Source organism: Taudactylus pleione, unplaced genomic scaffold, assembly GCF_031769625.1.
Source record: "Taudactylus pleione unplaced genomic scaffold, aTauple2 ptg000451l, whole genome shotgun sequence".
In the NCBI taxonomy this organism is placed as follows: domain Eukaryota; kingdom Metazoa; phylum Chordata; class Amphibia; order Anura; family Myobatrachidae; genus Taudactylus; species Taudactylus pleione.
In genome coordinates, this window is record NW_028284853.1 from 6775752 (window position 1) to 6797705 (window position 21954).

A 21954-nucleotide genomic window follows, 5' to 3' on the forward strand; every position below is an offset into this window, starting at 1 on the left:
GCTCTTTCCCCTTTGAAGAGGCTTTAACACTGGGCTCTGCCCCACCGCCCTCCTTGGTGACCATTTAAGGGGGTCTTGCAAAGCCCTGCAGGCCGCACGGATGTGTCCCCCTGGCTACATGTACACAGCCTCCAGCCCCAACTGAAACCTATAACACCCCTCCCAGTCCATACTCACTATAAGTGTGGGTTGTTGTCTCCAGGGAGTCGTCTGCCTTAAGGAACATTCTGATGACTGGGCCTTCTTTCTCTGTATAACCCTCTGTGGTGTCCGTTATCCTGTTTAACTTGTGCTGGACTCAGTAATTATTCTCCATTACAGTGTTCTCTGATCCAGTGATACTGGTGCTCCCCCCGGTGGTCATAGCTTTTATTGCATGCCATAACAGCACTTGGCAGTAGATTTATATTTTTCACCTTTGTCGACAACACTTTTGAGCGATATTTATGTAAAAAAGGCTCTTAACCACAATGACTGTCTCTAACATACTACCATGAAACAAGGCGTTATACATCCATAATGGCTATATAATAATCCCCTGGCCTCTGGGGGTTGGTGATCGACTGCCTCAACTTTTCATATGACATCGTAACATTTAAACGAACGTTTACTGCCTATCATTAACCTACATTTTCAGCTACCTATATGCCATGGGCAAAACCGGGAAATCTGCTCACAAGAAAGAGACTCCTCATCCTAGAACAGAACCATCTCAATCTGACCTACGTCCATTTCTCTTGCCAACTCCTGCTAAACAAGACTCTATCTCTGACTCAATAGCATCTTCACCAGATCCATCAAATCCTCCTAGCCCTATGTCAATGGAGACCCCAGCAATGCAATCCTCTGCGAAGTCCAACAATGACATACAAGAACTTCTGACATACGTCAAGACATTACCGACAAAGTCAGACATCCAAAATACTCTTCGTCAGGAATTGGCGTCTGTTAAGCAAGATCTTTCTTTACTGTCGGACCGCCTTACGTCCCTAGAAGATAGTCAAGAACACACAGATTCCTCTTTGTCTAAGTTGACAACAATAGTTGCCCAACAATCAAGGGAACTACTCTCGCTTAAAACCAGAATGGAAGACTTGGACAATCGTGGCCGAAGAAATAACATACGCGTCAGGGGCTTGCCTGAGGATGTCCTCCCCTCAAACTTAATCGATGCTTTAACAAAGATTTTCAATGAAATTCTCGGCAATAACCCAAACGACAAGCTACAATTTGACCGAGTACATCGAGCTTTGCGGCCGCGTGGCTCCTCATCCGACCGCCCGAGAGATGTAATCTGCCGATTACACTACTTTGCCCAAAAAGAGGAAATAATGCGGAAAGTCAGGCAACTAGATGGTGTGGATTTTAATGGCGATGTTATTCACATCTTTCAGGACTTATCGTGGCACACTCTGCAACAGCGCCGAGCTCTACGCCCACTGACTGATGAGTTGCGCAAACGCCAATTAAAGTACAGATGGGGATTCCCCTTCCACCTGCAGGTGACTCTCTCGGGCAAATCGCACACTCTCTATAACCCCTCTGACCTATTATCCTTTTGTTCTGCTCTGGGCCTTCCGAAAATTGAAACTCCTGATTGGAAAGAACCATTAGCTCAATGGGACTTGCCCTCAACTGAATCACGGCCTTCCTCTTGGCAGACGGTCAGGAATCCTCAACGTCGAAACAGGTTTTCCCCAGATCATTCCGCAGCAGAAGTTACCTGATTGTGTATTTCCATTTCCCTTTTCTAGGATAGTGTTCACTATAGAGAGCTAATTTATATTTAATATTGACAGTGTTATATTTTCCCATAATGTAATGTTCACTAAACTTTAATATGTCTTGATGTTTATATCTAGAGTTTTATACCTTGCTAACCTTTTGAGGTTGAAGTTGACACCAATCCCCTGTGCCCCCTCACCCGCTTAATGTATATTACTACTGAGACTTCGGACCATAATTGTTGTTCCGTGGTTTCAGTCGCGGGTTTTTCAGTATTGTTTATCTTGCATATCTTGTTAATGTCTGTTTTTCAATGTTGTTTTCTTTTTTTTTTCTTTATTTGTTTTTTCTTTTTTTTCCCTTGGGTCTTTGAATGCCATTATTTTTTTGCCATCCATAATGTCCCTGCCTACTAAAATTTTAATCTCCTCCGTCAATGCCCGAGGATTAAATTCTCCAGAAAAGCGTTCTCAAATGTTGCGCGCTCTATGGGCAAATAGAGTTGATGTAGCACTGGTTCAGGAAACACATTTTAAAATTGCAGCGCGCCCTCAGTCTTTGTGTGATAGACATTATTCTGCTGCCTATTATAATAATAACCCAGAGGGGAAGTCGAAAGGCGTCGCAATTATTTTCTCACGCAAACTCCCCATTTCTGATGTAAACATACATAGATTGATTCCGGGTAGACTCCTCTTACTTACATGCCACATATATAATCAGGTCTTCACTTTCATCAATATTTATGCCCCCAACAAGGGCCAATATGATTTTCTCCGGTCTGCAATGGATATGGTTGACCCCCTACTTCAGGGTATTGTTCTTTTGGGAGGAGATCTTAACTGGTCCTTAGACCCCTCACTAGATATATCTAAGGATGCGCCTAGGTATCCCCTTGCTAAGTACAAAAAAGTCAAGACTTTGTTTCATAATTACCAACTGGCAGACTCCTGGAGGACATTATATCCCACGGGCCGTAACTACTCCTTTTATTCCCATCCTCACAACACATACTCTCGCCTGGACTATCTATTCCTCAGCCATAGACACCTCCACATGCTCGCTGAAGCTGACATTGGGCCAATAACATGGTCAGATCACGCTCCGGTCTCATTGACGTTGATCCTTCCACATTTTTCCTCTAAACAATGGACGTGGCGATTAAATGAATCCCTCTTACAGGACACATACTGTAAAGCCGAAATCGATACTGCGCTATCTGACTATATTACCCACAACGACTTACCAGAAACTTCCCCAATCTCAATATGGGAAGCGCACAAGTGCGTTATCCGTGGTAAGCTTATACAATTGGGCTCCTATATTAAAAAACAAAAATCCGCACAGATTTCGACCCTTTTACAACAAATTAAATTACTAGAGGCGTCGCATAAACAAACCATGTCTAAAGAGGACTATCATAAGCTTATGGAATCTCGTAATATTCTTAGCAAATTACTTTCGAACAACATACAGTTGTCCGTTAAAAAGTGTAGAAGTCGCTTTTATCACTGGGGTAATAAGCCGGGACGTCTTTTGGCTAGAGCGCTGAGAGCCCAGCGAGCATGTGGATTCATACACACACTTAAGGATAGTGGGGGAAGGCCTCAAGTTGAAACCTCTAAACTTGCAGAATGCTTCCAACAATATTATTCTTCTCTTTATAACCTACCTAATACTAATCCTGTATCCTCTAATCCTCTTACTTCACAAAACGTTCTTGATTATTTGGCTTCCATTTCCTTTCCTACTATCTCACCTCTAGATAAGCTGGCGTTGGAGGTTCCATTCTCTGTGCGTGAGCTAGAGTTAGCATTAGCCTCTTCACCTACGGGAAAGTGCCCTGGCCCTGACGGCTTAACCATAGGTTATTACAAGAGTTTCCAGAATAAACTAATCCCTATGATGTTGAAGGCTTTCAACCATATCTCAGTGGAATCGCAATTTTCTAAACAATTCCTAGAGGCACACATCTCAGTCATCCCCAAAGCTGGTAAGGACCCCTCCCTGTGTTCGAGCTACAGACCCATTTCATTATTAAATATGGACCTTAAATTATATGCCAAGCTAATAGCTAATAGGCTAAACCCCCTCATTCCTCAGCTGATACATACTGACCAAGTCGGATTTGTTAAGGGACGGGAGGCACATGATAATACCACAAAAGTCCTCAATTTGGTACACTTTGCTACTACTCAATCAAAGATCCCTATTATCCTACTCTCCACCGACGCTGAAAAAGCGTTTGATAGAATTAATTGGTCTTTTATGAGGTCTGTGCTGGTACACATGGGATTGGGTCCCGTGACACTGCATAGAATTCTGGCCCTTTATTCCTGTCCTTCGGCGAGGGTGAGGGTCAATGGTGAGCTGTCTGGATCTTTCTCCATACACAATGGCACGCGACAAGGCTGCCCTCTGTCGCCATTGATTTTCATCCTTTGCATGGAGGCTCTGGCCGGATCTATACGCGCCAATCCACTTATTTCTGGGATTATGGTAGGTGAACAGGAACACAAACTGGCTCTTTTTGCGGATGACCTATTGGCTACTGTTTCCCACCCGGTGACGTCTCTGCCTCACTTGATGCATGAGTTTGACCGTTTTGGAAAGTTGTCCAACTTTAAAATTAACTTCACAAAATCTTGGGCCTTAAATCTGTCTGCGCATGCTTCTGTAGTTTCGGGTTTGCAGTCGGCTTTCCCATTCCCTTGGCACCCTTCTCATATTACCTATCTAGGGGTTAAAATTCCTAAAAACATGTCGCATCTCTTTAATATTAATTTTTCTCCCATCCTCTCCTCCATTCGAATGGACTATTCCCATTGGCATTTGAAACAACTTTCTTGGCTGGGTAGAATAAGCGTGGTGAAGATGAATACGCTTCCTAAATTGCTTTACCTCTTTCAGTCTTTGCCCATTCAGATTCCAGATTCCTGGTTCCGTTCGCTAAATGTCTTAATTCAGCAATTTATTTGGTCTAGGAAACAACCTAGGATTAAACGTACTCTTCTAACTCGACCAAAACAACTGGGTGGTCTCCAACTCCCAGATATCAAAGCATACTATCACACTATCCACCTTAATAGAATTCTTGAGTGGACTAGATATAGAGAGGTGAAGCAATGGGTTGCCCTTGAAGGTCGCTTCATGAAATTTCCCCCTGAAATAACACCTTGGCTTCCTTCCATTCCTAAACTAGATTTCCATCATCCAACAATTTCTCCTTCCCTTTCGGTGTGGAATTCTTTATGAAATCTCCCTTATATTTCTTCACGCTTTGGACCTCTTACTTCTTTTTTGGCTAACCCGGATTTTCCCCCTGGTATTGATTTTAATCAATTCCCTAACTGGGTGCGGGAAGGCCTTTTTCGGACTGGCCAGCTGGTGACTAAGTCAGGTATCAAAGCATTTCTTGATATCCAGGAAAGGTGGTCAATACCTCATTCAGATTTTTGGAAATACCTGCAAGTTCGCCATTACCTGTCCTCTGCGGGTAGAATGAATGTTTCTAGTCGAGATCTCACTGCTTTCGAAAAACTTTGCATTTCACCAACCGATCCATCCCACACAATTTCTGCTATCTACCAGATACTCCTTAACAACCCTTCCTGTATCATACCTCCTTGGGCTAAAAAATGGGAATTAGATTTAGGCATTACCCTCACAGAGCAAGAATGGCAAACAATATTTCTCAAGGCACACTGCAGCTCAACTTGCTCAATTATCAAGGAAACGCAATACAAAATTTTGATGAGATGGTATAGACACCCTACACTATTACATGCCATGTTCCCAACAAAATCCAACTGTTGCTGGAGATGTCTTAGGGCTCCAGGGTCATTACTACATATATGGTGGGACTGTCCACAGCTATCTAAATATTGGTTGGAGGTCATTTCCGTTTCACAACAAATTTTAGGCGCGCCTGTCCCCACTGATCCAGCATTTTGGTTAATAAATTTTTCTGAGTCCTCACTGGGATACTACAAAAAGTCCTTGCTGCGCCATTTGAGTAATGCCGCAAGAGCTGTCATTCCAATTCTTTGGAACTCTTGTAACCCGCCCACACGTAGGGACTGGTTCCAAAGACTCGATTACTACATGTCAATGGAAGACTCTTCAACCCTCTCCATCAATAGCCCTTTTATTCTCACTAATACTTGGCTTCCATGGTTGGAATACAAAAACTCTATGGAATATAGAAATTATATGTTTCCAGCCGTAATTACCCCGTAATATAGACTGCAGCTTCTTTATATTGGCTAACCACTTACTTTTAAAACATGAAGACCCTTCCCTGTTCCCCCATTTTTTGTTACTTAGTATATAGTTTTTCTTTTTACTTTACCTTCTTTATACTGTGTGATGTGTTTATTGAAATGTAAAAAAGTGGTTTCTAATTTGCGTACATTTGGACACGTACACGTTGATAATGTTTTGCTTCTGTATGATGTACGTTCTTTGTTTGAAACCTCTAATAAAAACAGAATGCAAAAAAAAAAAAAAAAGTGAAAGTTAGATTTAGGATTGTTTAGTTTGTCCCATTACTTTTGGCCCCTTAAAAAGTGGGAGGCACATATAGAAACCGTTGTAATTCCTACACCATTCACCTGATTTGGATGTAATTACCCTCAAATTAAATCTGAAAGTCTGCAGTTAAAGCACATCTTGTTTGTTTCATTTCAAAGCCATTGTGGTGGTGAATAGAGGACAAAATATGAAAATTCTGTCAATGTCCCAATATTTATGGACCTGACTGTATCCTTGCCACAGTGACACAGAATAGATGTGTTCTAGATATATCCCCTCCTAAGTGACACAGAATAGATTTGTTTGTGTTATAGATATATTATTGCCTCAGTGACGCAGAAAAAATGTGTTCTAGATATATCTGTGCCTCAGTGACACAGAATATGTGTTCTAGACATATTCTTACCTGAGTTACAATGATTAGTTGTGTTCTAGATATATCCGTGCCTCAGTGACACAGACTAGATGTGTTCTAGATATATCATTGCCTCAGTGACACAGAATAGATGTGTTCTAGATATATCATTGCCTCAGTGACACAGAATAGATGTGTTCTAGATATAACCTTGCCTCAGTGACACAGAATAGATGTGTTTTAATTATATAGCCTTTCGGGGATTCCGGCGGGTGGGGCACCAAGCATCTGCTTTTTAGCTCATCTCCTGCAAGAGGATCTAGAAATCCATTCCAATCCACCGTATTTGGGGCTTTTTCAACTCCACAAACCTGCCTCTCATATTGCCCTGGTGGAGAGGACTCCCATGATATTTATATTTCCTCTGAGGGATACATTTTTCCACCGGAGTCTGGCGCGCAGGTTCTGGACTCATCTACAGCATTCTGGACTCATCTACAGCAGCTTAGGATAGTCCTCTAGTGCCAAATAAGTGGGACCCTTTATGCTTTGAATTATCAAGCCCCTTCTTCGAAGTGTCAATCCATTAACATTGTCCTGTGAACGGACATCATCAGTATCCAGAATCAGGCTTGTGTGCTTTTGTTTCATCAATCTCTTATAACACAGTATTTGTTATTATAATAATAGTACATTTGAGCTTGCTATCAAAGTTTGTACTTTTCATTCACATCGCTTTGCAAAATCTGTATTATATAATTTTACGTGGGTGATTCTAATATTGTATGCTGTATTACTGCCACCTAGTGATGCACATAACATATTACATCTAATAGTAGCATTCCCGCTAGGCTGTTTTAGCGGGGCGCGGCGCCCTGCCCTCCTTCTGGAAGGCAAAAGCGCCCTGCCCTCCAGAAGGAGGGCAAAAAGCACCCTGCCCTAACAGCCTGCGGGAGCCGTCTTCACCCGCGGGTCGCAGTGTCCCGCGGGTGAAGAAATGTGCGGTGACCCAGTCACCGCCGGAGAATAGACGCCGGGCGCATGCGCCCGGCATCTATTCTCACTGTCTGCAGGGTTTGGGGGCTGCCCGGCGTGTCCGTAAGTGCCGGGCACGCCCCCAAGAGTGACGAAAAGGGGACGCATCTTATAGACACGCCCCCTTTTCAATGACCACGCCCCCTTCTCGGACGCGCGTGTGCAATATCGTGCCCTCTCTAGCTCCGGTGCCCTGCCTCGCGCCGGAGCTAGAATGAACACTATAATAGTGATCTATTTTTCTAAGTCACGCCCTGTTCAGCTTGATTTATTCTGTGTACCAACATGTCACTGTTTGATACTACTTTAATGGCTAGAGCTATTACTGCCCGAATTAGATAAATGATTTGATCGCTTAATGTAATCTTTTGATCGTGTCCTGACCCCGTCATCTGACCATCTAACCTGCTCTGATATACAGGAACAGGGGGTAGATGATTCCAAGATTTTGTTTGTTCCTCAACATGACCCAGACCTGGCATTTGCTTATATTGCAGATGAAGGTACTGATAAAGGCACCGAACCCAATAACTTATAGTCACCACTTTCTCCTCACCTTGTTACTGCAAGACATGTGGAGGCTTCCACTTGTGAGCTGGGGCAAATTTTGTATAACCCACTCTTCTCCTCATTAACCCAAATCTCAGCCCTTTATTGGGGGTCGGAAACACTGCGGGAGAACAAATCCCTTTTATTACTCACTTGGGATGTGGGGGGACATGATGGTATTGGCCTTGTCCAAGCCCAATTCTTGAGATTCCCAGCTAACAGTGTGAATACACTTCTGCACAAACATCAATGGTACCTACTTGTTGCAGAACACACTGTTTTGATGCTCAGCCTTTTTGTTTCCCAAGCCTTCCACTGTATATTACATTATTGTTTCTGAACACCGTTGGCTTTGTGACATGAATAATTGTGTAAACAATTTGTTCTATTGGCCTGCCTACCGGGGAACGATCTCGGCACGATCTCTCAAACGATCCTATGATTTTAATATATTACAGCTTATCTCGGTTGTGTTTCTTATTTAAACAAGATGGTCTTGTCTGGCGCTTATTATTTTGTTGTTTGGATTGCTCCTTTCCCCTCCAGAACCTTTTTCTTTTTTTTCCTCTATTCTTGGTACTGCTATTCTTATTGTATATAATATATTAGTGAATACTTTTCAGTTTCTTATGGTGCGTACACACTGGGCGATTAAAGTGAACGACTGAACGATAACGATATCGTTATCGTTCAGTCGTCCACTTTATCGTCCATTTTTAACACAAAAAAGATGAACGATGACGACGACGCGCGTTCCCGCGGGTCGTTCGTCATCCTCGTTCATCGGGCTGACATGCAGGCCAACCTGACGACCTCGTCAGGTTGCTGCATGTCAGGGAATGGGTGAGAGAGCCCGGCGCTGAACGATATCGCTAATGATATTGTTCAGCGGCTGTGCTCAATGTCATGAACGACATTGAGCACAGCCTGCCGGGGACACACTAGACGATATCGCTCAGGGAGCATATCGTCTAGTGTGTATGCACCTTAAGTCCAGTATTTTCCAGATATCACTTTCATTATTTCTAGGCAGTGTCTACATTCACATCGCAACAATATTACTGTTTTATTATATTTCAACAGATGGCAGCTTCAATATTTTCTAGCAGCATTATCTATCCATATTCACTAGTTGAACTGAATAACTAATATTGCCTCTTGTAAGGTCTCAAGGGATGGAGACTGCTTCCCATATTTTTGTTGGTTGGATAAATTAGGAATAGTAGTGGTGAGGCTGAGCTAAGTGTAGTCATTATTTTGTAGAATTTGGATTTTTCTCAATGGAATTCCTTATTGTGTCTAGCATTGTGTTTTCTTTTTCTCATATATGGTTTTTATTATATGACCTGTTACTACATTGTATTATTGTAATTAATATACGCCTGTAAATCTGTTACATATGTAGTATCTACTATTTGTAGTGTCTGTAACTGCTGCTTATGCCTCAATAAGAATATTTAAAAAAATGATATATGTATATATAGATAGAGTCTTTCCTCAGTGACACAGAATAAATATGTTCTAGATATATCATTGGCTCAGTGACACAGAATATATGTTATAGCTATATCCGCTCCTCAGTGACACAGAATATACAGTATGTGTTATAGCTATATCCGCTCCTCAGTGACACAGAATATACAGTATGTGTTATAGCTATATCCGCTCCTCAGTGACACAGAGTAGTTGTGTTGTAGATATATCCTTGCCTCTTTGGAATCCCTGCAGTCGTCATATTGACCGCACCCCTTTATATCCACTGTATTCCCTCTACAGTGGCACAAAATACATATATCCTTGCCGTAGTTCAGTGACACAGAATAGATATGTTCTAGATAAATGCTTGCCTCAGTGACACAGAATAGATGTATTATAGCTATATCCACTCCTCAGTGTCACAGAATAGATGTGTTGTAGATATATCCTGGCCTCTTTGACAGAATAGGTGTTCTAGATATAGCCTTGCCCGTGTGTTCTAGATATAGCCTTGCCTCAGTGACACAGAATAGATGTATTCTAGATACAGTCAGGTGCATAAATAATTGGGACATTGACAGAATTTTCATATTTTGGCCTCTATTCACCACCACAATGGCTTTGAAATGAAACAAACAAGATGTGCTTTAACTGCAGACTTTCAGATTTAATTTGAGGGTAATTACATCCAAATAGGTGAACGGTGTAGGAATTACACGGTTTCTATATGTGCCTCCCACTTTTTAAGGGGCCAAAAGTAATGGGACTATCAACTCAAAAGCTATTTCATGGACAGGTGTGGGCTATTCCCTCGTTATTTCATTATCAATTAAGCAGGTAAAAGGTCTGGAGTTGATTCTAGGTGTGACATTTGCATTTGGAATCAGTTGCTGTCGACTCTCAATATGAGATCCAAAGAGCTGTCACTATCAGTGAAGCAAGCCATCATTAGGCTGAAAAATCAAAACAAACCCATCAGAGAGATAGCAAAAACATTAGGTGTGGCCAAATCAACTGTTTGGAACATTCTTAAAAAGAAAGAACGCACCGGAGAGCTCAGCAACACCAAAAGACCCGGAAGACTACGGAAAACAACTGTGGTGGATGACCGTAGAATTATTTCCCTGGTGAAGAAAAACCCCTTCACAACAGTTGGCCAAATCAAGAACACTCTCCAGGAGGTAGGTGGATATGTGTCAAAGTCAACAATCAAGAGATGACTTCACAAGAGTGAATATAGAGGGTTCACCACAAGATGTAAACCATTGGTGAGCCACAAAAACAGGAAGACCAGATTAGAGTTTGCCAAACAACATCTAAAAAATCCATTACAGTTCTGGAACAACATCCTATGGACAGATGAGACAAAGATCAACTTGTACCACAGTGATGGGAAGAGAAGAGAAGGAAAGGAACTGCTCATGATCCAAAACATACCACCTCATCAGTGAAGCATGGTGATGGTAGTATCATGGCGTGGGCATGTATGGCTGCCAATGGAACTGGTTCCCTTGTATTTATTGATGATGTGACTGCTGACAAAAGCAGCAAAATGAATTCGGAAGTGTTTCGGGCAATATTATATGCTCATATTCAGTCAAATGCTTCAGAACTCATTGGAGGGCGCTTCACAGTGCAGATGGACAATGGCCCGAAGCATACTGCAAAAACAACCAAAGAGTTTTTTAAGGATAAAAAGTGGAATGTTATGCAATGGCCAAGTCAATCCCCTGACCTGAATCTGATTGAGCATGCATTTCTCTTGATGAAGACAAAACTGAAGTGAAAATGCCCCAAGAACAAGCAGGAACTGAAGACATTTGCAGTAGAGGCCTGGCAGAGCATCACCAGGGATGAAACCCAGCGTCTGGTGATGTCTATGCGTTCCAGACTTCAGTCTGTAATTGCCTGCAAAGGATTTGCAACAAAGTATTAAAAAGTGAAAGTTAGATTTAGGATTGTTTAGTTTGTCCCATTACTTTTGGCCCCTTAAAAAGTGAGAGGCACATATAGAAACCGTTGTAATTCCTACACCGTTCACCTGATTTGGATGTAATTACCCTCAAATTAAATCTGAAAGTCTGCAGTTAAAGCACATCTTGTTTGTTTCATTTCAAAGCCATTGTGGTGGTGAATAGAGGCCAAAATATGAAAATTCTGCCAATGTCCCAATATTTATGCACCTGACTGTATACTCTCTTACCTCAGTGACACAGAATAGATGTGTTGTAGATATATCCTGGCCTCTTTGACAGAATAGATGTTCTAGATATAGCCTTGCCCATGTCTTCTAGATATATCCTTGCCTCAGTGACACAGAATAGATTTATTCTAGATATATTCTCTTACCTCAGTGACACAGAATGGATGTGTTCTAGATATATCCTTGCCTCAGTGACACAGAGTAGATCTGTTTTAGATATATTCTCACCTAAGTGACACAGAATAGATGTGATTGTGTTCTAGCTATATTCTCACCTCAGTGACACAGAATAGATGTGTTTTAAATATATAGACATGACTGTGACAGCCCACTGGGTGGGTGAATCGCAGCAGAAGCAGTATCTAACAAACAACACCAGCTCATTCAGAGGCAGGCTACTCTATGTATCACTGGATTCAATAAGAGGCATACCGCTGACAACCTCTTAGAAAAACTAATGTCATAGAAACATGGCTTACCACACTTGGACTCTCATCAGGATTTGTGATTTCTGATAACGCCACAAATATTGTAAAAGCTGGGTGAATTTCAACACAACTCCTGTTTTGCTCACACGATCAACTTAGTGGTGCAGGGTTTTTTAAAAAATAACAGGGATTTGCAGGAGATGCTGTTAGTGGGCCGACATTTTCGACATTCAGCAACAGCACCTGCTAGAGCAGTTTAATTTGCCCTGCCATCAACTGAAGCAAGGGGTGGTAGCAAGGTGGAACTCCACCCTTTATATGCTTCAGATGATGGAGGAACAGCAAAAAGCCGTGTATAGCTATACAACAAGCCATTACATTGGGAGAGGAGGGGGAATGTACCTTAGCCCAACACAGTGAAGAGTACTTTCTGTCTTGTTCAAGGTGCTGAAACCATTTGAAGTAGCCACATGTGAAGTGAGTGCTGACACTGCTAGCTTGAGTAAGGTGATTTCCCTAATTAGGCTTTTGGAAAATCAGCTGGAGAAATTGAAGGAGGAGATTAAACAAAGTAAATCCACAAAGTATGCCGGTCTTGTAGATCAAGTCCTTTATTCGCTTCACCAGGATCCACTGGTGGCCATGATCTTGAAATCTGATCACTACAGCTTAGCAACCATGCTTGATCCCAGGTTTAAGTCATATGCTGTGTCTTTCATTCCAACTGACCCAGATCTTAAAAGATGCAAACAGCTACTGGTGAGCAAGTTGGCAAGCATCACAAGCACTATGACGTCTCCTTCAATTTCTTCAGCAGCAGCCAGAAAAAAAATCAGCTTTCCCAAAAGACCCAGTAGGTCTAAAATAATTGCCAAACATTAGTGACACCTCTACCATAACTCCATCTGATACAATCACCATCCAAAGAATGGTGGAGGATTATTTTCATGATACCATACAAATAGTCATGTCACAGAGTCCCTTCGAGTACTGGAAGGAAAAAAAGGCAATTTGGAGGCACTTGTATGAACTGGCTTTGCATTACTTAAGCTGCCCACACTCCAGTGTGTTCTCGGAGAGAGTTTTCAGCACGAACGGCATAGGAGGTTACTTCCTCAAAATGTGGAAAAGATTATGTTCATCAAAATGAACTGGAAATTCCACGAGGAAGACCTTTCCCGGCAACTACGTCACAGTACAGAGTATTCTGTAATGGTGGATTCCAGCGTGGATGAATTAATATTGTGTGAGGATGATGTACACACTGATAAGGGTGAGGATGGCAATGACGGTGACATCTTGCCAATGTAGAGCTGTTGCCTTAAGCCAATGTGTAGCTTGTTTTTTTTGGGCTCAAACAAACCAAGCACTTCAGCCCCAAAAGTGGCAGCCCCTGTCGCTGAAATGCTTGGTTTGTTAAAGTGTGCATGTCCTTTTTAATATCCAACATAAAGATGGGTGGGAGGGCCCAAGGACAATTCCATCTTGCACTACCTTTCATTTCTGCCACTGCTGTGTGGCAATGTGTCATAAATGTGCTTTATGGTGCATACACACAGTCAGATAAAAAGGATGAGTTAAACGATAACTATATTGTTTGATCATTTATATCGTCCTTTTTTATAGCCCCCTCCAACGACCATCGATGCGCGGGCACGGATGGCCGATATCAATCATCGCCCATGCATGCAGGCCAACCTGGTCGATATTGACCAGGTTAGCCTGTTTACTATAGGGACCCGCGATCGTTGATCGCGGGTCGTTAAGTCATTTGGGGTTTGGTGCATTTTGCTGGATGTTCGATATCGAACATCCAGCACATGCAGGACAATCGGACAACGATATCTGATCATCCCGGGTGTAAGGGCCATTAAACTGTGGTGTGTGTCCCCTTACCAACCAGCCAGCTCACTGCAGTCTTTGGCCAATAATGGTGAAAATAATATTGTAAGGTGGTCTAAATTGACTGTAAATTACTTCAAATTAATGTTATTGAGGTTAATAATACTCTAGGAACAATAAAAAGCCCAATTTATGTGATTTTTAGCTTTTTTTTTGTCAATTTTAGTAAAAAATCAAATCCAAAACCAGTCACGGCAGGTTTGCAAATCCAAAGCCAGATGACGAATAAGAGCCAAATCCATATCCAGCAAAAGATGGTCTGGCGCATATGCCTATTGTAGATATATCCTTGCCTCTTTGGAATCCCGCGGTCGTGATATTGACAGCATCCCCTTATCCACTGTTTCCCCTCTACAGTGGCACAAAATACATATATCCTTGCCACAGTGACAGAATAGATGTGTTCTAGATATATCCCCTCCTAAGTGACACAGAATAGATTTGTTTGTGTTATAGATATATTATTGCCTCAGTGACACAGAATATGTGTTCTAGAAATATTCTTGCCTCAGTGACACAGAATATATTTGTTCTAGAAATATTCTTGCCTGAGTTACAAGGATTAGTTGTGTTCTAGATATATCTGTGCCTCAGAGACACAGAATAGTTGTGTTCTAGATATGTCCTTGCCTCAGTGACACAGAATAGATGTGTTCTAGATATTTCCTTGCCTCAGTGACACGGAATATATGTGTTCTAGAAATATTCTTGCCTGAGTTACAAGGATTAGTTGTGTTCTAGATATATCCTTGCCTCAGTGACACAGAATAGATGTGTTCTAGATATTTCCTTGCCTCAGTGACACAGAATATATGTGTTCTAGAAATATTCTTGCCTGAGTTTTAAGGATTAGTTGTGTTCTAGATATATCTGTGCCTCAGAGACACAGAATAGATGTGTTCTAGATATGTCCTTGCCTCAGTGACACAGAATAGATGTGTTCTAGATATTTCCTTGCCTCAATGACACGGAATATATGTGTTCTAGAAATATTCTTGCCTGAGTTACAAGGATTAGTTGTGTTCTAGATATATCCTTGCCTCAGTGACACAGAATAGATGTGTTCTAGATATTTCCTTGCCTCAGTGACACGGAATATATGTGTTCTAGAAATATTCTTGCCTGAGTTACAAGGATTAGTTGTGTTCTAGATATATCTGTGCCTCAGTGACACAGAATAGATGTGTTCTAGATATGTCCTTGCCTCAGTGACACAGAATAGATGTGTTCTAGATATATCCTTGCCTCAGTGATAGAGAATATATGTGTTCTAGATATAACCTTGCCTCAGTGACACAGAATAGATGTGTTCTAGATATATCCTTCCCTCAGTGACACAGACTAGATGTGTTCTAGATATATCATTGCCTCAGTGACACAGAATAGATGTGTTCTAGATATATCCTTGCCTCAGTGATAGAGAATAGATGTGTTCTAGATATAACCTTGTCTCAGTGACACAGACTAGATGTGTTCTAGATATATCCTTCCCTCAGTGACACAGACTAGATGTGTTCTAGATATATCATTGCCTCAGTGACACAGAATAGATGTGTTCTAGATATATCCTTGCCTCAGTGACACAGAATAGATGTGTTCTAGATATAACCTTGCCTCAGTGACACAGAATAGATGTATTTTAATTATATAGCCTTTCGGGGATTCCGGCGGGCGGGGCACCTAGCATCTGCCTTTTAGCTCATCTCCTGCAAGAGGATCTAGAAATCCATTCCAATCCACCGTATTTGGGGCTTTTTCAACTCCACAAACCTGCCTCTCATATTGCCCTGGTGGAGAGGACTCCCATGATATTTATATTTCCTCTGAGGGATAAATTTTTCCACCGGAGTCTGGCGCGCAGATTCTGGACTCATCTACAGCATTCTGGACTCATCTACAGCAGCTTAGGATAGTCCTCTAGTGCCAAATAAGAGGGACCCTTTATGCTTTGAATTTTCAAGCCCCTTCTTTGAAGTGTCAATCCATTAACATTGTCCTGTGAACGGACATCATCAGTATCCAGAATCAGGCTTGTGTGCTTTTGTTTCATCAATCTCTTAGTATTTGTTATTATAATAATAGTATATTTGAGCTTGCTTTCAAAGTTTGTACTTTTCATTCATTCACATCGCTTTGCAAAATCTGTATTATATAATTTTACGTGGGTGATTCTAATATTGTATGCTGTATTACTGCCACCTAGTGATGCACATAACATATTACATCTAATAGTAGCATTCCCACTAGGCTGTTTTAGCGGGGCGCGGCGCCCTGCCCTCCTTCTGGAAGGCAAAAAGCGCCCTGCCCTCCAGAAGGAGGGCAAAAAGCACCCTGCCCTAACAGCCTGCGGGAGCCGTCTTCACCCGCGGGTCGCAGTGTCCCGCGGGTGAAGAAATGTGCGGTGACCCAGTCACCGCCGGAGAATAGACGCCGGGTGCATGCGCCCGGCATCTATTCTTACTGTCTGCAGGGTTTGGGGGCTGCCCGGCGTGTCCGTAAGTGCCGGGCACGCCCCCTAGATAGACACGCCCCTTTTCAATGACCACGCCCCCTTCTCGGACGCGCACGCGCGCAATATCGTGCCCTCTCTAGCTTCGGCGCCCTGCCTCGCGCCGGAGCTAGAATGAACACTATAATAGTGATCTATTTTTCTAAGTCACTCACTGTTCAGCTTGATTTATTCTGTGTACCAACATGTCACTGTTTGATACTACTTTAATGGCTTGAGCTATTACTGCCCGAATTAGATAAACGATTTGATCGCTTAATGTCCTCTTTTGATCGTGTCCTGACCCCGTCATCTGACCATCTAACCTGCTCTGATATACAGGAACAGGGGGTAGATGATTCCAAGATTTTGTTTGTTCCTCAACATGACCCAGACCTGCACCTGACTGTATCTAGAATACATCTATTCTGTGTCACTGAGGCAAGGATATATCTAGAACACACGGGCAAGGCTATATCTAGAACACCTATTCTGTCAAAGAGGCCAGGATATATCTACAACACATCTATTCTGTGACACTGAGGAGTGGATATAGCTATAATACATCTATTCTGTGTCACTGAGGCAAGCATTTATGTAGAACATATCTATTCTTTGTCACTGAACTACGGCAAGGATATATGTATTTTGTGCCACTGTAGAGGGAATACAGTGGATATAAAGGGGTGCGGTCAATATGACGACTGCAGGGATTCCAAAGAGGCAAGGATATATCTACAACACATCTACTCTGTGTCACTGTTTTGCACACCGTTGCAAACAGGATGCACAACCAGCTTCTGCTGATTAAAATGGTTATCGACATGTGTGCGACTGCGGGTGTATCTGCATGTGAATGCTACATTACAGTATCAGCAGGAATAAGTTACTACAGGGGTGAGTGAGGGTAATGTGTTACTACAGATGTGAGGGAGGGGAATGTTGAATGTGTTACAACACAGGTGAGGGAGGGACATGTGTTACTACAGAGGTGAGGGAGTGGAATCCTTTAGCACACAGGTGAGGGAGGGTAATGTCTTACTATATCTGCGAGGGAGGGGATGCATTACTATTGAGGTGAAGGATTAATGTGTTATTGGTGTGGTTATCTATGGTTACCCGGGTGAAACCGGGTACATCAGCTAGTTCTAGATGTAAACACAGAATAGATTGTGTTCTAGATATCCCTTCCTAAGTGACGCTGAATAGATGTGTTCTTGATATATCACCTCCACGGTTATAACAAATAGAGGTGTTCTAGATATATACCTTCCTCAGTGACACTGAATAGATGTGTTCTAGATATATCCCATTTTCTGTGGCACTGAATAGATGTCTTCTAAATATCATTTATCCCTTCCTCAGTGACACCGAATAGGTGTGCTTTAGATATATCTCCATCTCAGTGACACTGTAGAACTCCGTCACATAAGGATGGGCTTAATTTCCAGTAAAAAATTTAGACCATCTCTTTCTGCAGTCTGACTGTGAGTTGGAAGATGTGAAGATCTTCCAGAGAGAGGACTGTCCTATGCTTGATGTACCCGAAGAACTCTTGTATGAAGAACAGGAATGTATGAATAAGGTGAGAGACATTTTTCCCTCTTTCTACAATGTACAGTGACTTTTCAGTGCACCCTCATAATATGGTCACACCTCTGCGATGAGTGTATTTAAGATAACGGCTCCAAAGTCATGTAGGATTCCCAGTTGATCCCTTCCTTGTTCTGATGGTGATCTTCTGTCTGTTACCTTTTAGGGTGTGGCTGTACCAATCACTTCCCAGACAGGGGGCTACTTAGTGACACAGTGCAGTATTAAATCCCAGGTGACATCAGGTGATGTTTCCAGAAGTATAACAGATTGCGAAGCCAGTCCAACTACATCACATCATGAAGACGCAGCCGAAGTAGTTCCATCACAGAGAAATCAGGTTGATGAATGTGATCACTTGCATAGACCAAAGCCATCAATGATTGATCATTCTACCGAGCAGTATGATGTTCTGATTGAAATAGGATCTGGTGACCAGCATGGAAGACCGATGAATGGTCACCTGGATTTGGGCCCGATCCAGCCCCCATCGCTGTCCCTAAAGGTGCGTTTATTGCTTCCTTATTTCTCCTCGGCCTCACTTGTGAAATGTTATGGTGTACTTTAATACACATTCAAATTATGCGGTGAAGCAAATTACCACATTTATTAGGTTTTTTGTTAAGCACTTTATTCACACTATTAGCTAAAGGAATAAAACGGAAAAGCACCCTGCGCTACAGTGTTCCTACTGTAAGTAATCATTTTATATGGGATTATTTTTTTATATATACATTTTGCTTTCTGCTGCTCTGTTTTGGAAAATTAAAATAACTATTTTAAATGTGTACCACCCCCTTCCTATTGCAATCACTCACCCTGCGTTATGTGGTAAAGCCCAAGCTTTACGAGGCAATCAGGAATGATTCGATTGATTTAGGTTCCGGCAATGTAATTTTGCTTAAGGCTGTGATGTGTAAAGAATGTGTGCAGACAGGTTTAATAAGGTGTGGTAATGTCACTATCTCTTTTTCTTCACATTATCTGTTGGCGACCTCTGCCTTGTCCTGGTCTATGAAACTTGCAGCCTGTCCTGACCATTGTTCTGATTTTTGACCTGGCATTGCCTGGTGACTTTACACGTTGCTGTCTGTTTATAATTTACCTGGGTAAACGCTATGACGTATCGTACAATATATCGTTCTGACGCGGAACGATATATCGTACACATCGAATAGTGTCGTTTATCACATCGTCTAAGCTGCTGTTCTGCACGGCAGATGGGATGGTGCAATGAACGACACAGTGCTGTTACCTGCTGCATATAACGATACATCGCGCCATCGTACGCCATATGGTTTTCAGTGTATACGGCACTCGCGATGTACCATTACATCGCTCGCCTCAGTGCTGGGTCGCACCATTGTTTGGGTGTGTACCCAGCTTAAGGTAGTGTTTCCCGACTCCAATCCTCCGGAACCCATACACTTCATGTTTTAAAGATCTCCCAGTTGGTACACAGGTGTATCCATTACTGGCTGACACATTTTAAAAGATACACAGGAGGAGCTCATTATTTCCCTTGTGATACTGAGCAGATCTGTAAAACCTGTACTGTTAGGGGTCCCTGAGGGCTGGAGTTGGGAACATTTACTATGACGTGCTCTTCATCCGTCGCAGCCACTGACGTTAAAGGGGCAATTACATTAATATAAAAACCAGTCATGTTTTGTATTGAATATAATTGCCCCTTTAGATCCAGTGGGCGAAATTGCTGAATGCACAGCGGCTTTGAAAAGTATATTTATCCTTAGAACACATTGGTTACTACAGACTGAAAACTCATTAAGGGATTCTGGGCCTGATTCAGACCCGGTCGCAAGCACTGAGCGCTCGCAACGGGGTCGATGGTGGCCCAGAGCGCATGCGCAAGGCGGAGCCAGCTCCGTCGTGCGCATGCGCGAGACCCGGATAGCGACGGACAATCAGTCGCTCCGGGTCTCGCACCAAAGGGGGCGTGCTGTCGATGTTGAGTGGGGCCGGGGGGGTGGCTGCCCAGACGGAGGCGTTCCCATGAGAACGCCTACCGTCTGGAGGCGGTACCGTCTGGAGACGGCCAAGCCGTCGCTATTGGTCTCACACCAAAGGGGGCGTACTGTCGATGGTGAGTGACAGCACGCCCCCTTTGGGGGGCGTGCCGGGGGCGTTGCTGCCCAGACGGAGGCGTTCCCATGGGAACGCCTACCGTCTGGGTCCGGCCCCACTGACATCACTAGTGATGTCAGTGGGAGTGCTTTTGGCTCTGATAGGGCCAAAAACACTCCTGGGCTTGCGGCAGCGAGACCCTACCGCAGGGTCTCGTCGCAAGCCCGATGGTCTTGACCATCGCGACCATCTTTTTGGCCGCTCGCATAAGCTGTGCGTGGTCACCCGCAGCTATGCGAGCGGCCAGGAGGCCGCTCCAATTTTAGGTAGGAGGGCGCTGATTCAGAGCGAGCGCTCTTGTCAGAGCGTCCGGCTCTGAATCAGACCCTCTGTTAGTCCTGAAGCGTTCTGTTCTTATAGTCATTCCATGTACAGTACCTCAGTATACTATGTGTACAGTATGTTTCCTATTTCGTTAGATTGTAGGATCTCGGCAGCAGGGCCCTCAATTTCTAGCGTTTCATGCTGTTCTCTTTTGCTCATGTTCCTATCATTACTCTGTACAGCACAGTGGAATATGTTATTGCTGTATGAATATAAGGTAATAATAAATACAATGCAAAGATGTCACCAATCTCATTTCAGCTGACAGAACAGTGGGACCTGGACTTGCTCCTTCAGCAAATGACATATGAGGGAATAGTGTCAGAAGGCGGAATAGACCCGGGTGAGCTCAGTATACATCACCATCATGTAGCTATGCTTCCATCCCTTATACCATGCGCATCGTTATTCAAATCAAATTCCATTCAACAAAGATATTCCCTGAGTAGACACCTGTGTTCCAAGAGGAGCATCCTCCCCCAAAGGCATAATGACCTTATTGCAGGAAGTGCAGCTACCAGCAAGGCCCTCAGCTGTGCGGCCGTATGTGTTTATGTGAAGTCACCATAGGTTAGTACATAGGGCCCTTATGGGCCCCCCCTCTCGTCAGCAATATTATGTAATGGTGTGTTACATTGTGAGCGTTTAATGTAAATGTCAGTGGGTGTTAGGGGTCAGTTGTAGCTCATTAACGGGCTGCGCTCAGCAGTTTGGAATCGGATTTTGTACTATGATTATGTTTGTTTTTTTTCAAATTCCAGTTTGTTTTTTCTTTTTTTTTTTTTCTTTTAATAAAAACTAATACATAGAGTTACCAGTTACATAAAATAATCATCTTCATGTAGATAAGACCAATACTACTAACAGCGTGTACCCAATCGTTCCCAGAAGAGTTACACGAAATGACCCTGTCTCAGACATATTTAGGACAATTTGGTCTCTGCCCTTCGCTAAGCCTCATTAATCTAAGGGGCTGAAATACACCCTATGGAGAATAATTGTTTGTATCTGTTAAACTTTCAATGACGTAGTGGCTTTGCAGGAACTTTCCATCATCTGTGGCCATTCCCCATCGGAGAGGTCTCCTTTCCATTTGTCTGTAATTTTGGAGGGCCGCCTACCCCAAAGTAGAAACAAATACTATACAAGTGGTGCAAATGTTCTTGGCCCCAGTGCCTGGAGAAGTTTCTATACAGGA

General features: G+C 42.8%; 1 protein-coding gene across 5 annotated transcripts in view; it reads left to right on the top strand.

The window, feature by feature from the left end:
* The window catches only part of LOC148505546 (dynein axonemal assembly factor 8-like), a 145884-nt gene that overhangs the window by 11479 nt on the left and 112451 nt on the right, over nucleotides 1-21954 (top strand). For all 5 annotated transcript variants that reach the window (XM_088448187.1, XM_088448190.1, XM_088448192.1 and 2 more), the window contains 3 exons: nucleotides 18175-18279; nucleotides 18454-18792; nucleotides 21018-21099. In XM_088448187.1, the coding sequence (XP_088304313.1) occupies nucleotides 18175-18279; nucleotides 18454-18792; nucleotides 21018-21099 (526 nt within the window). The remainder of the gene's footprint in view (nucleotides 1-18174; nucleotides 18280-18453; nucleotides 18793-21017; nucleotides 21100-21954) is intronic.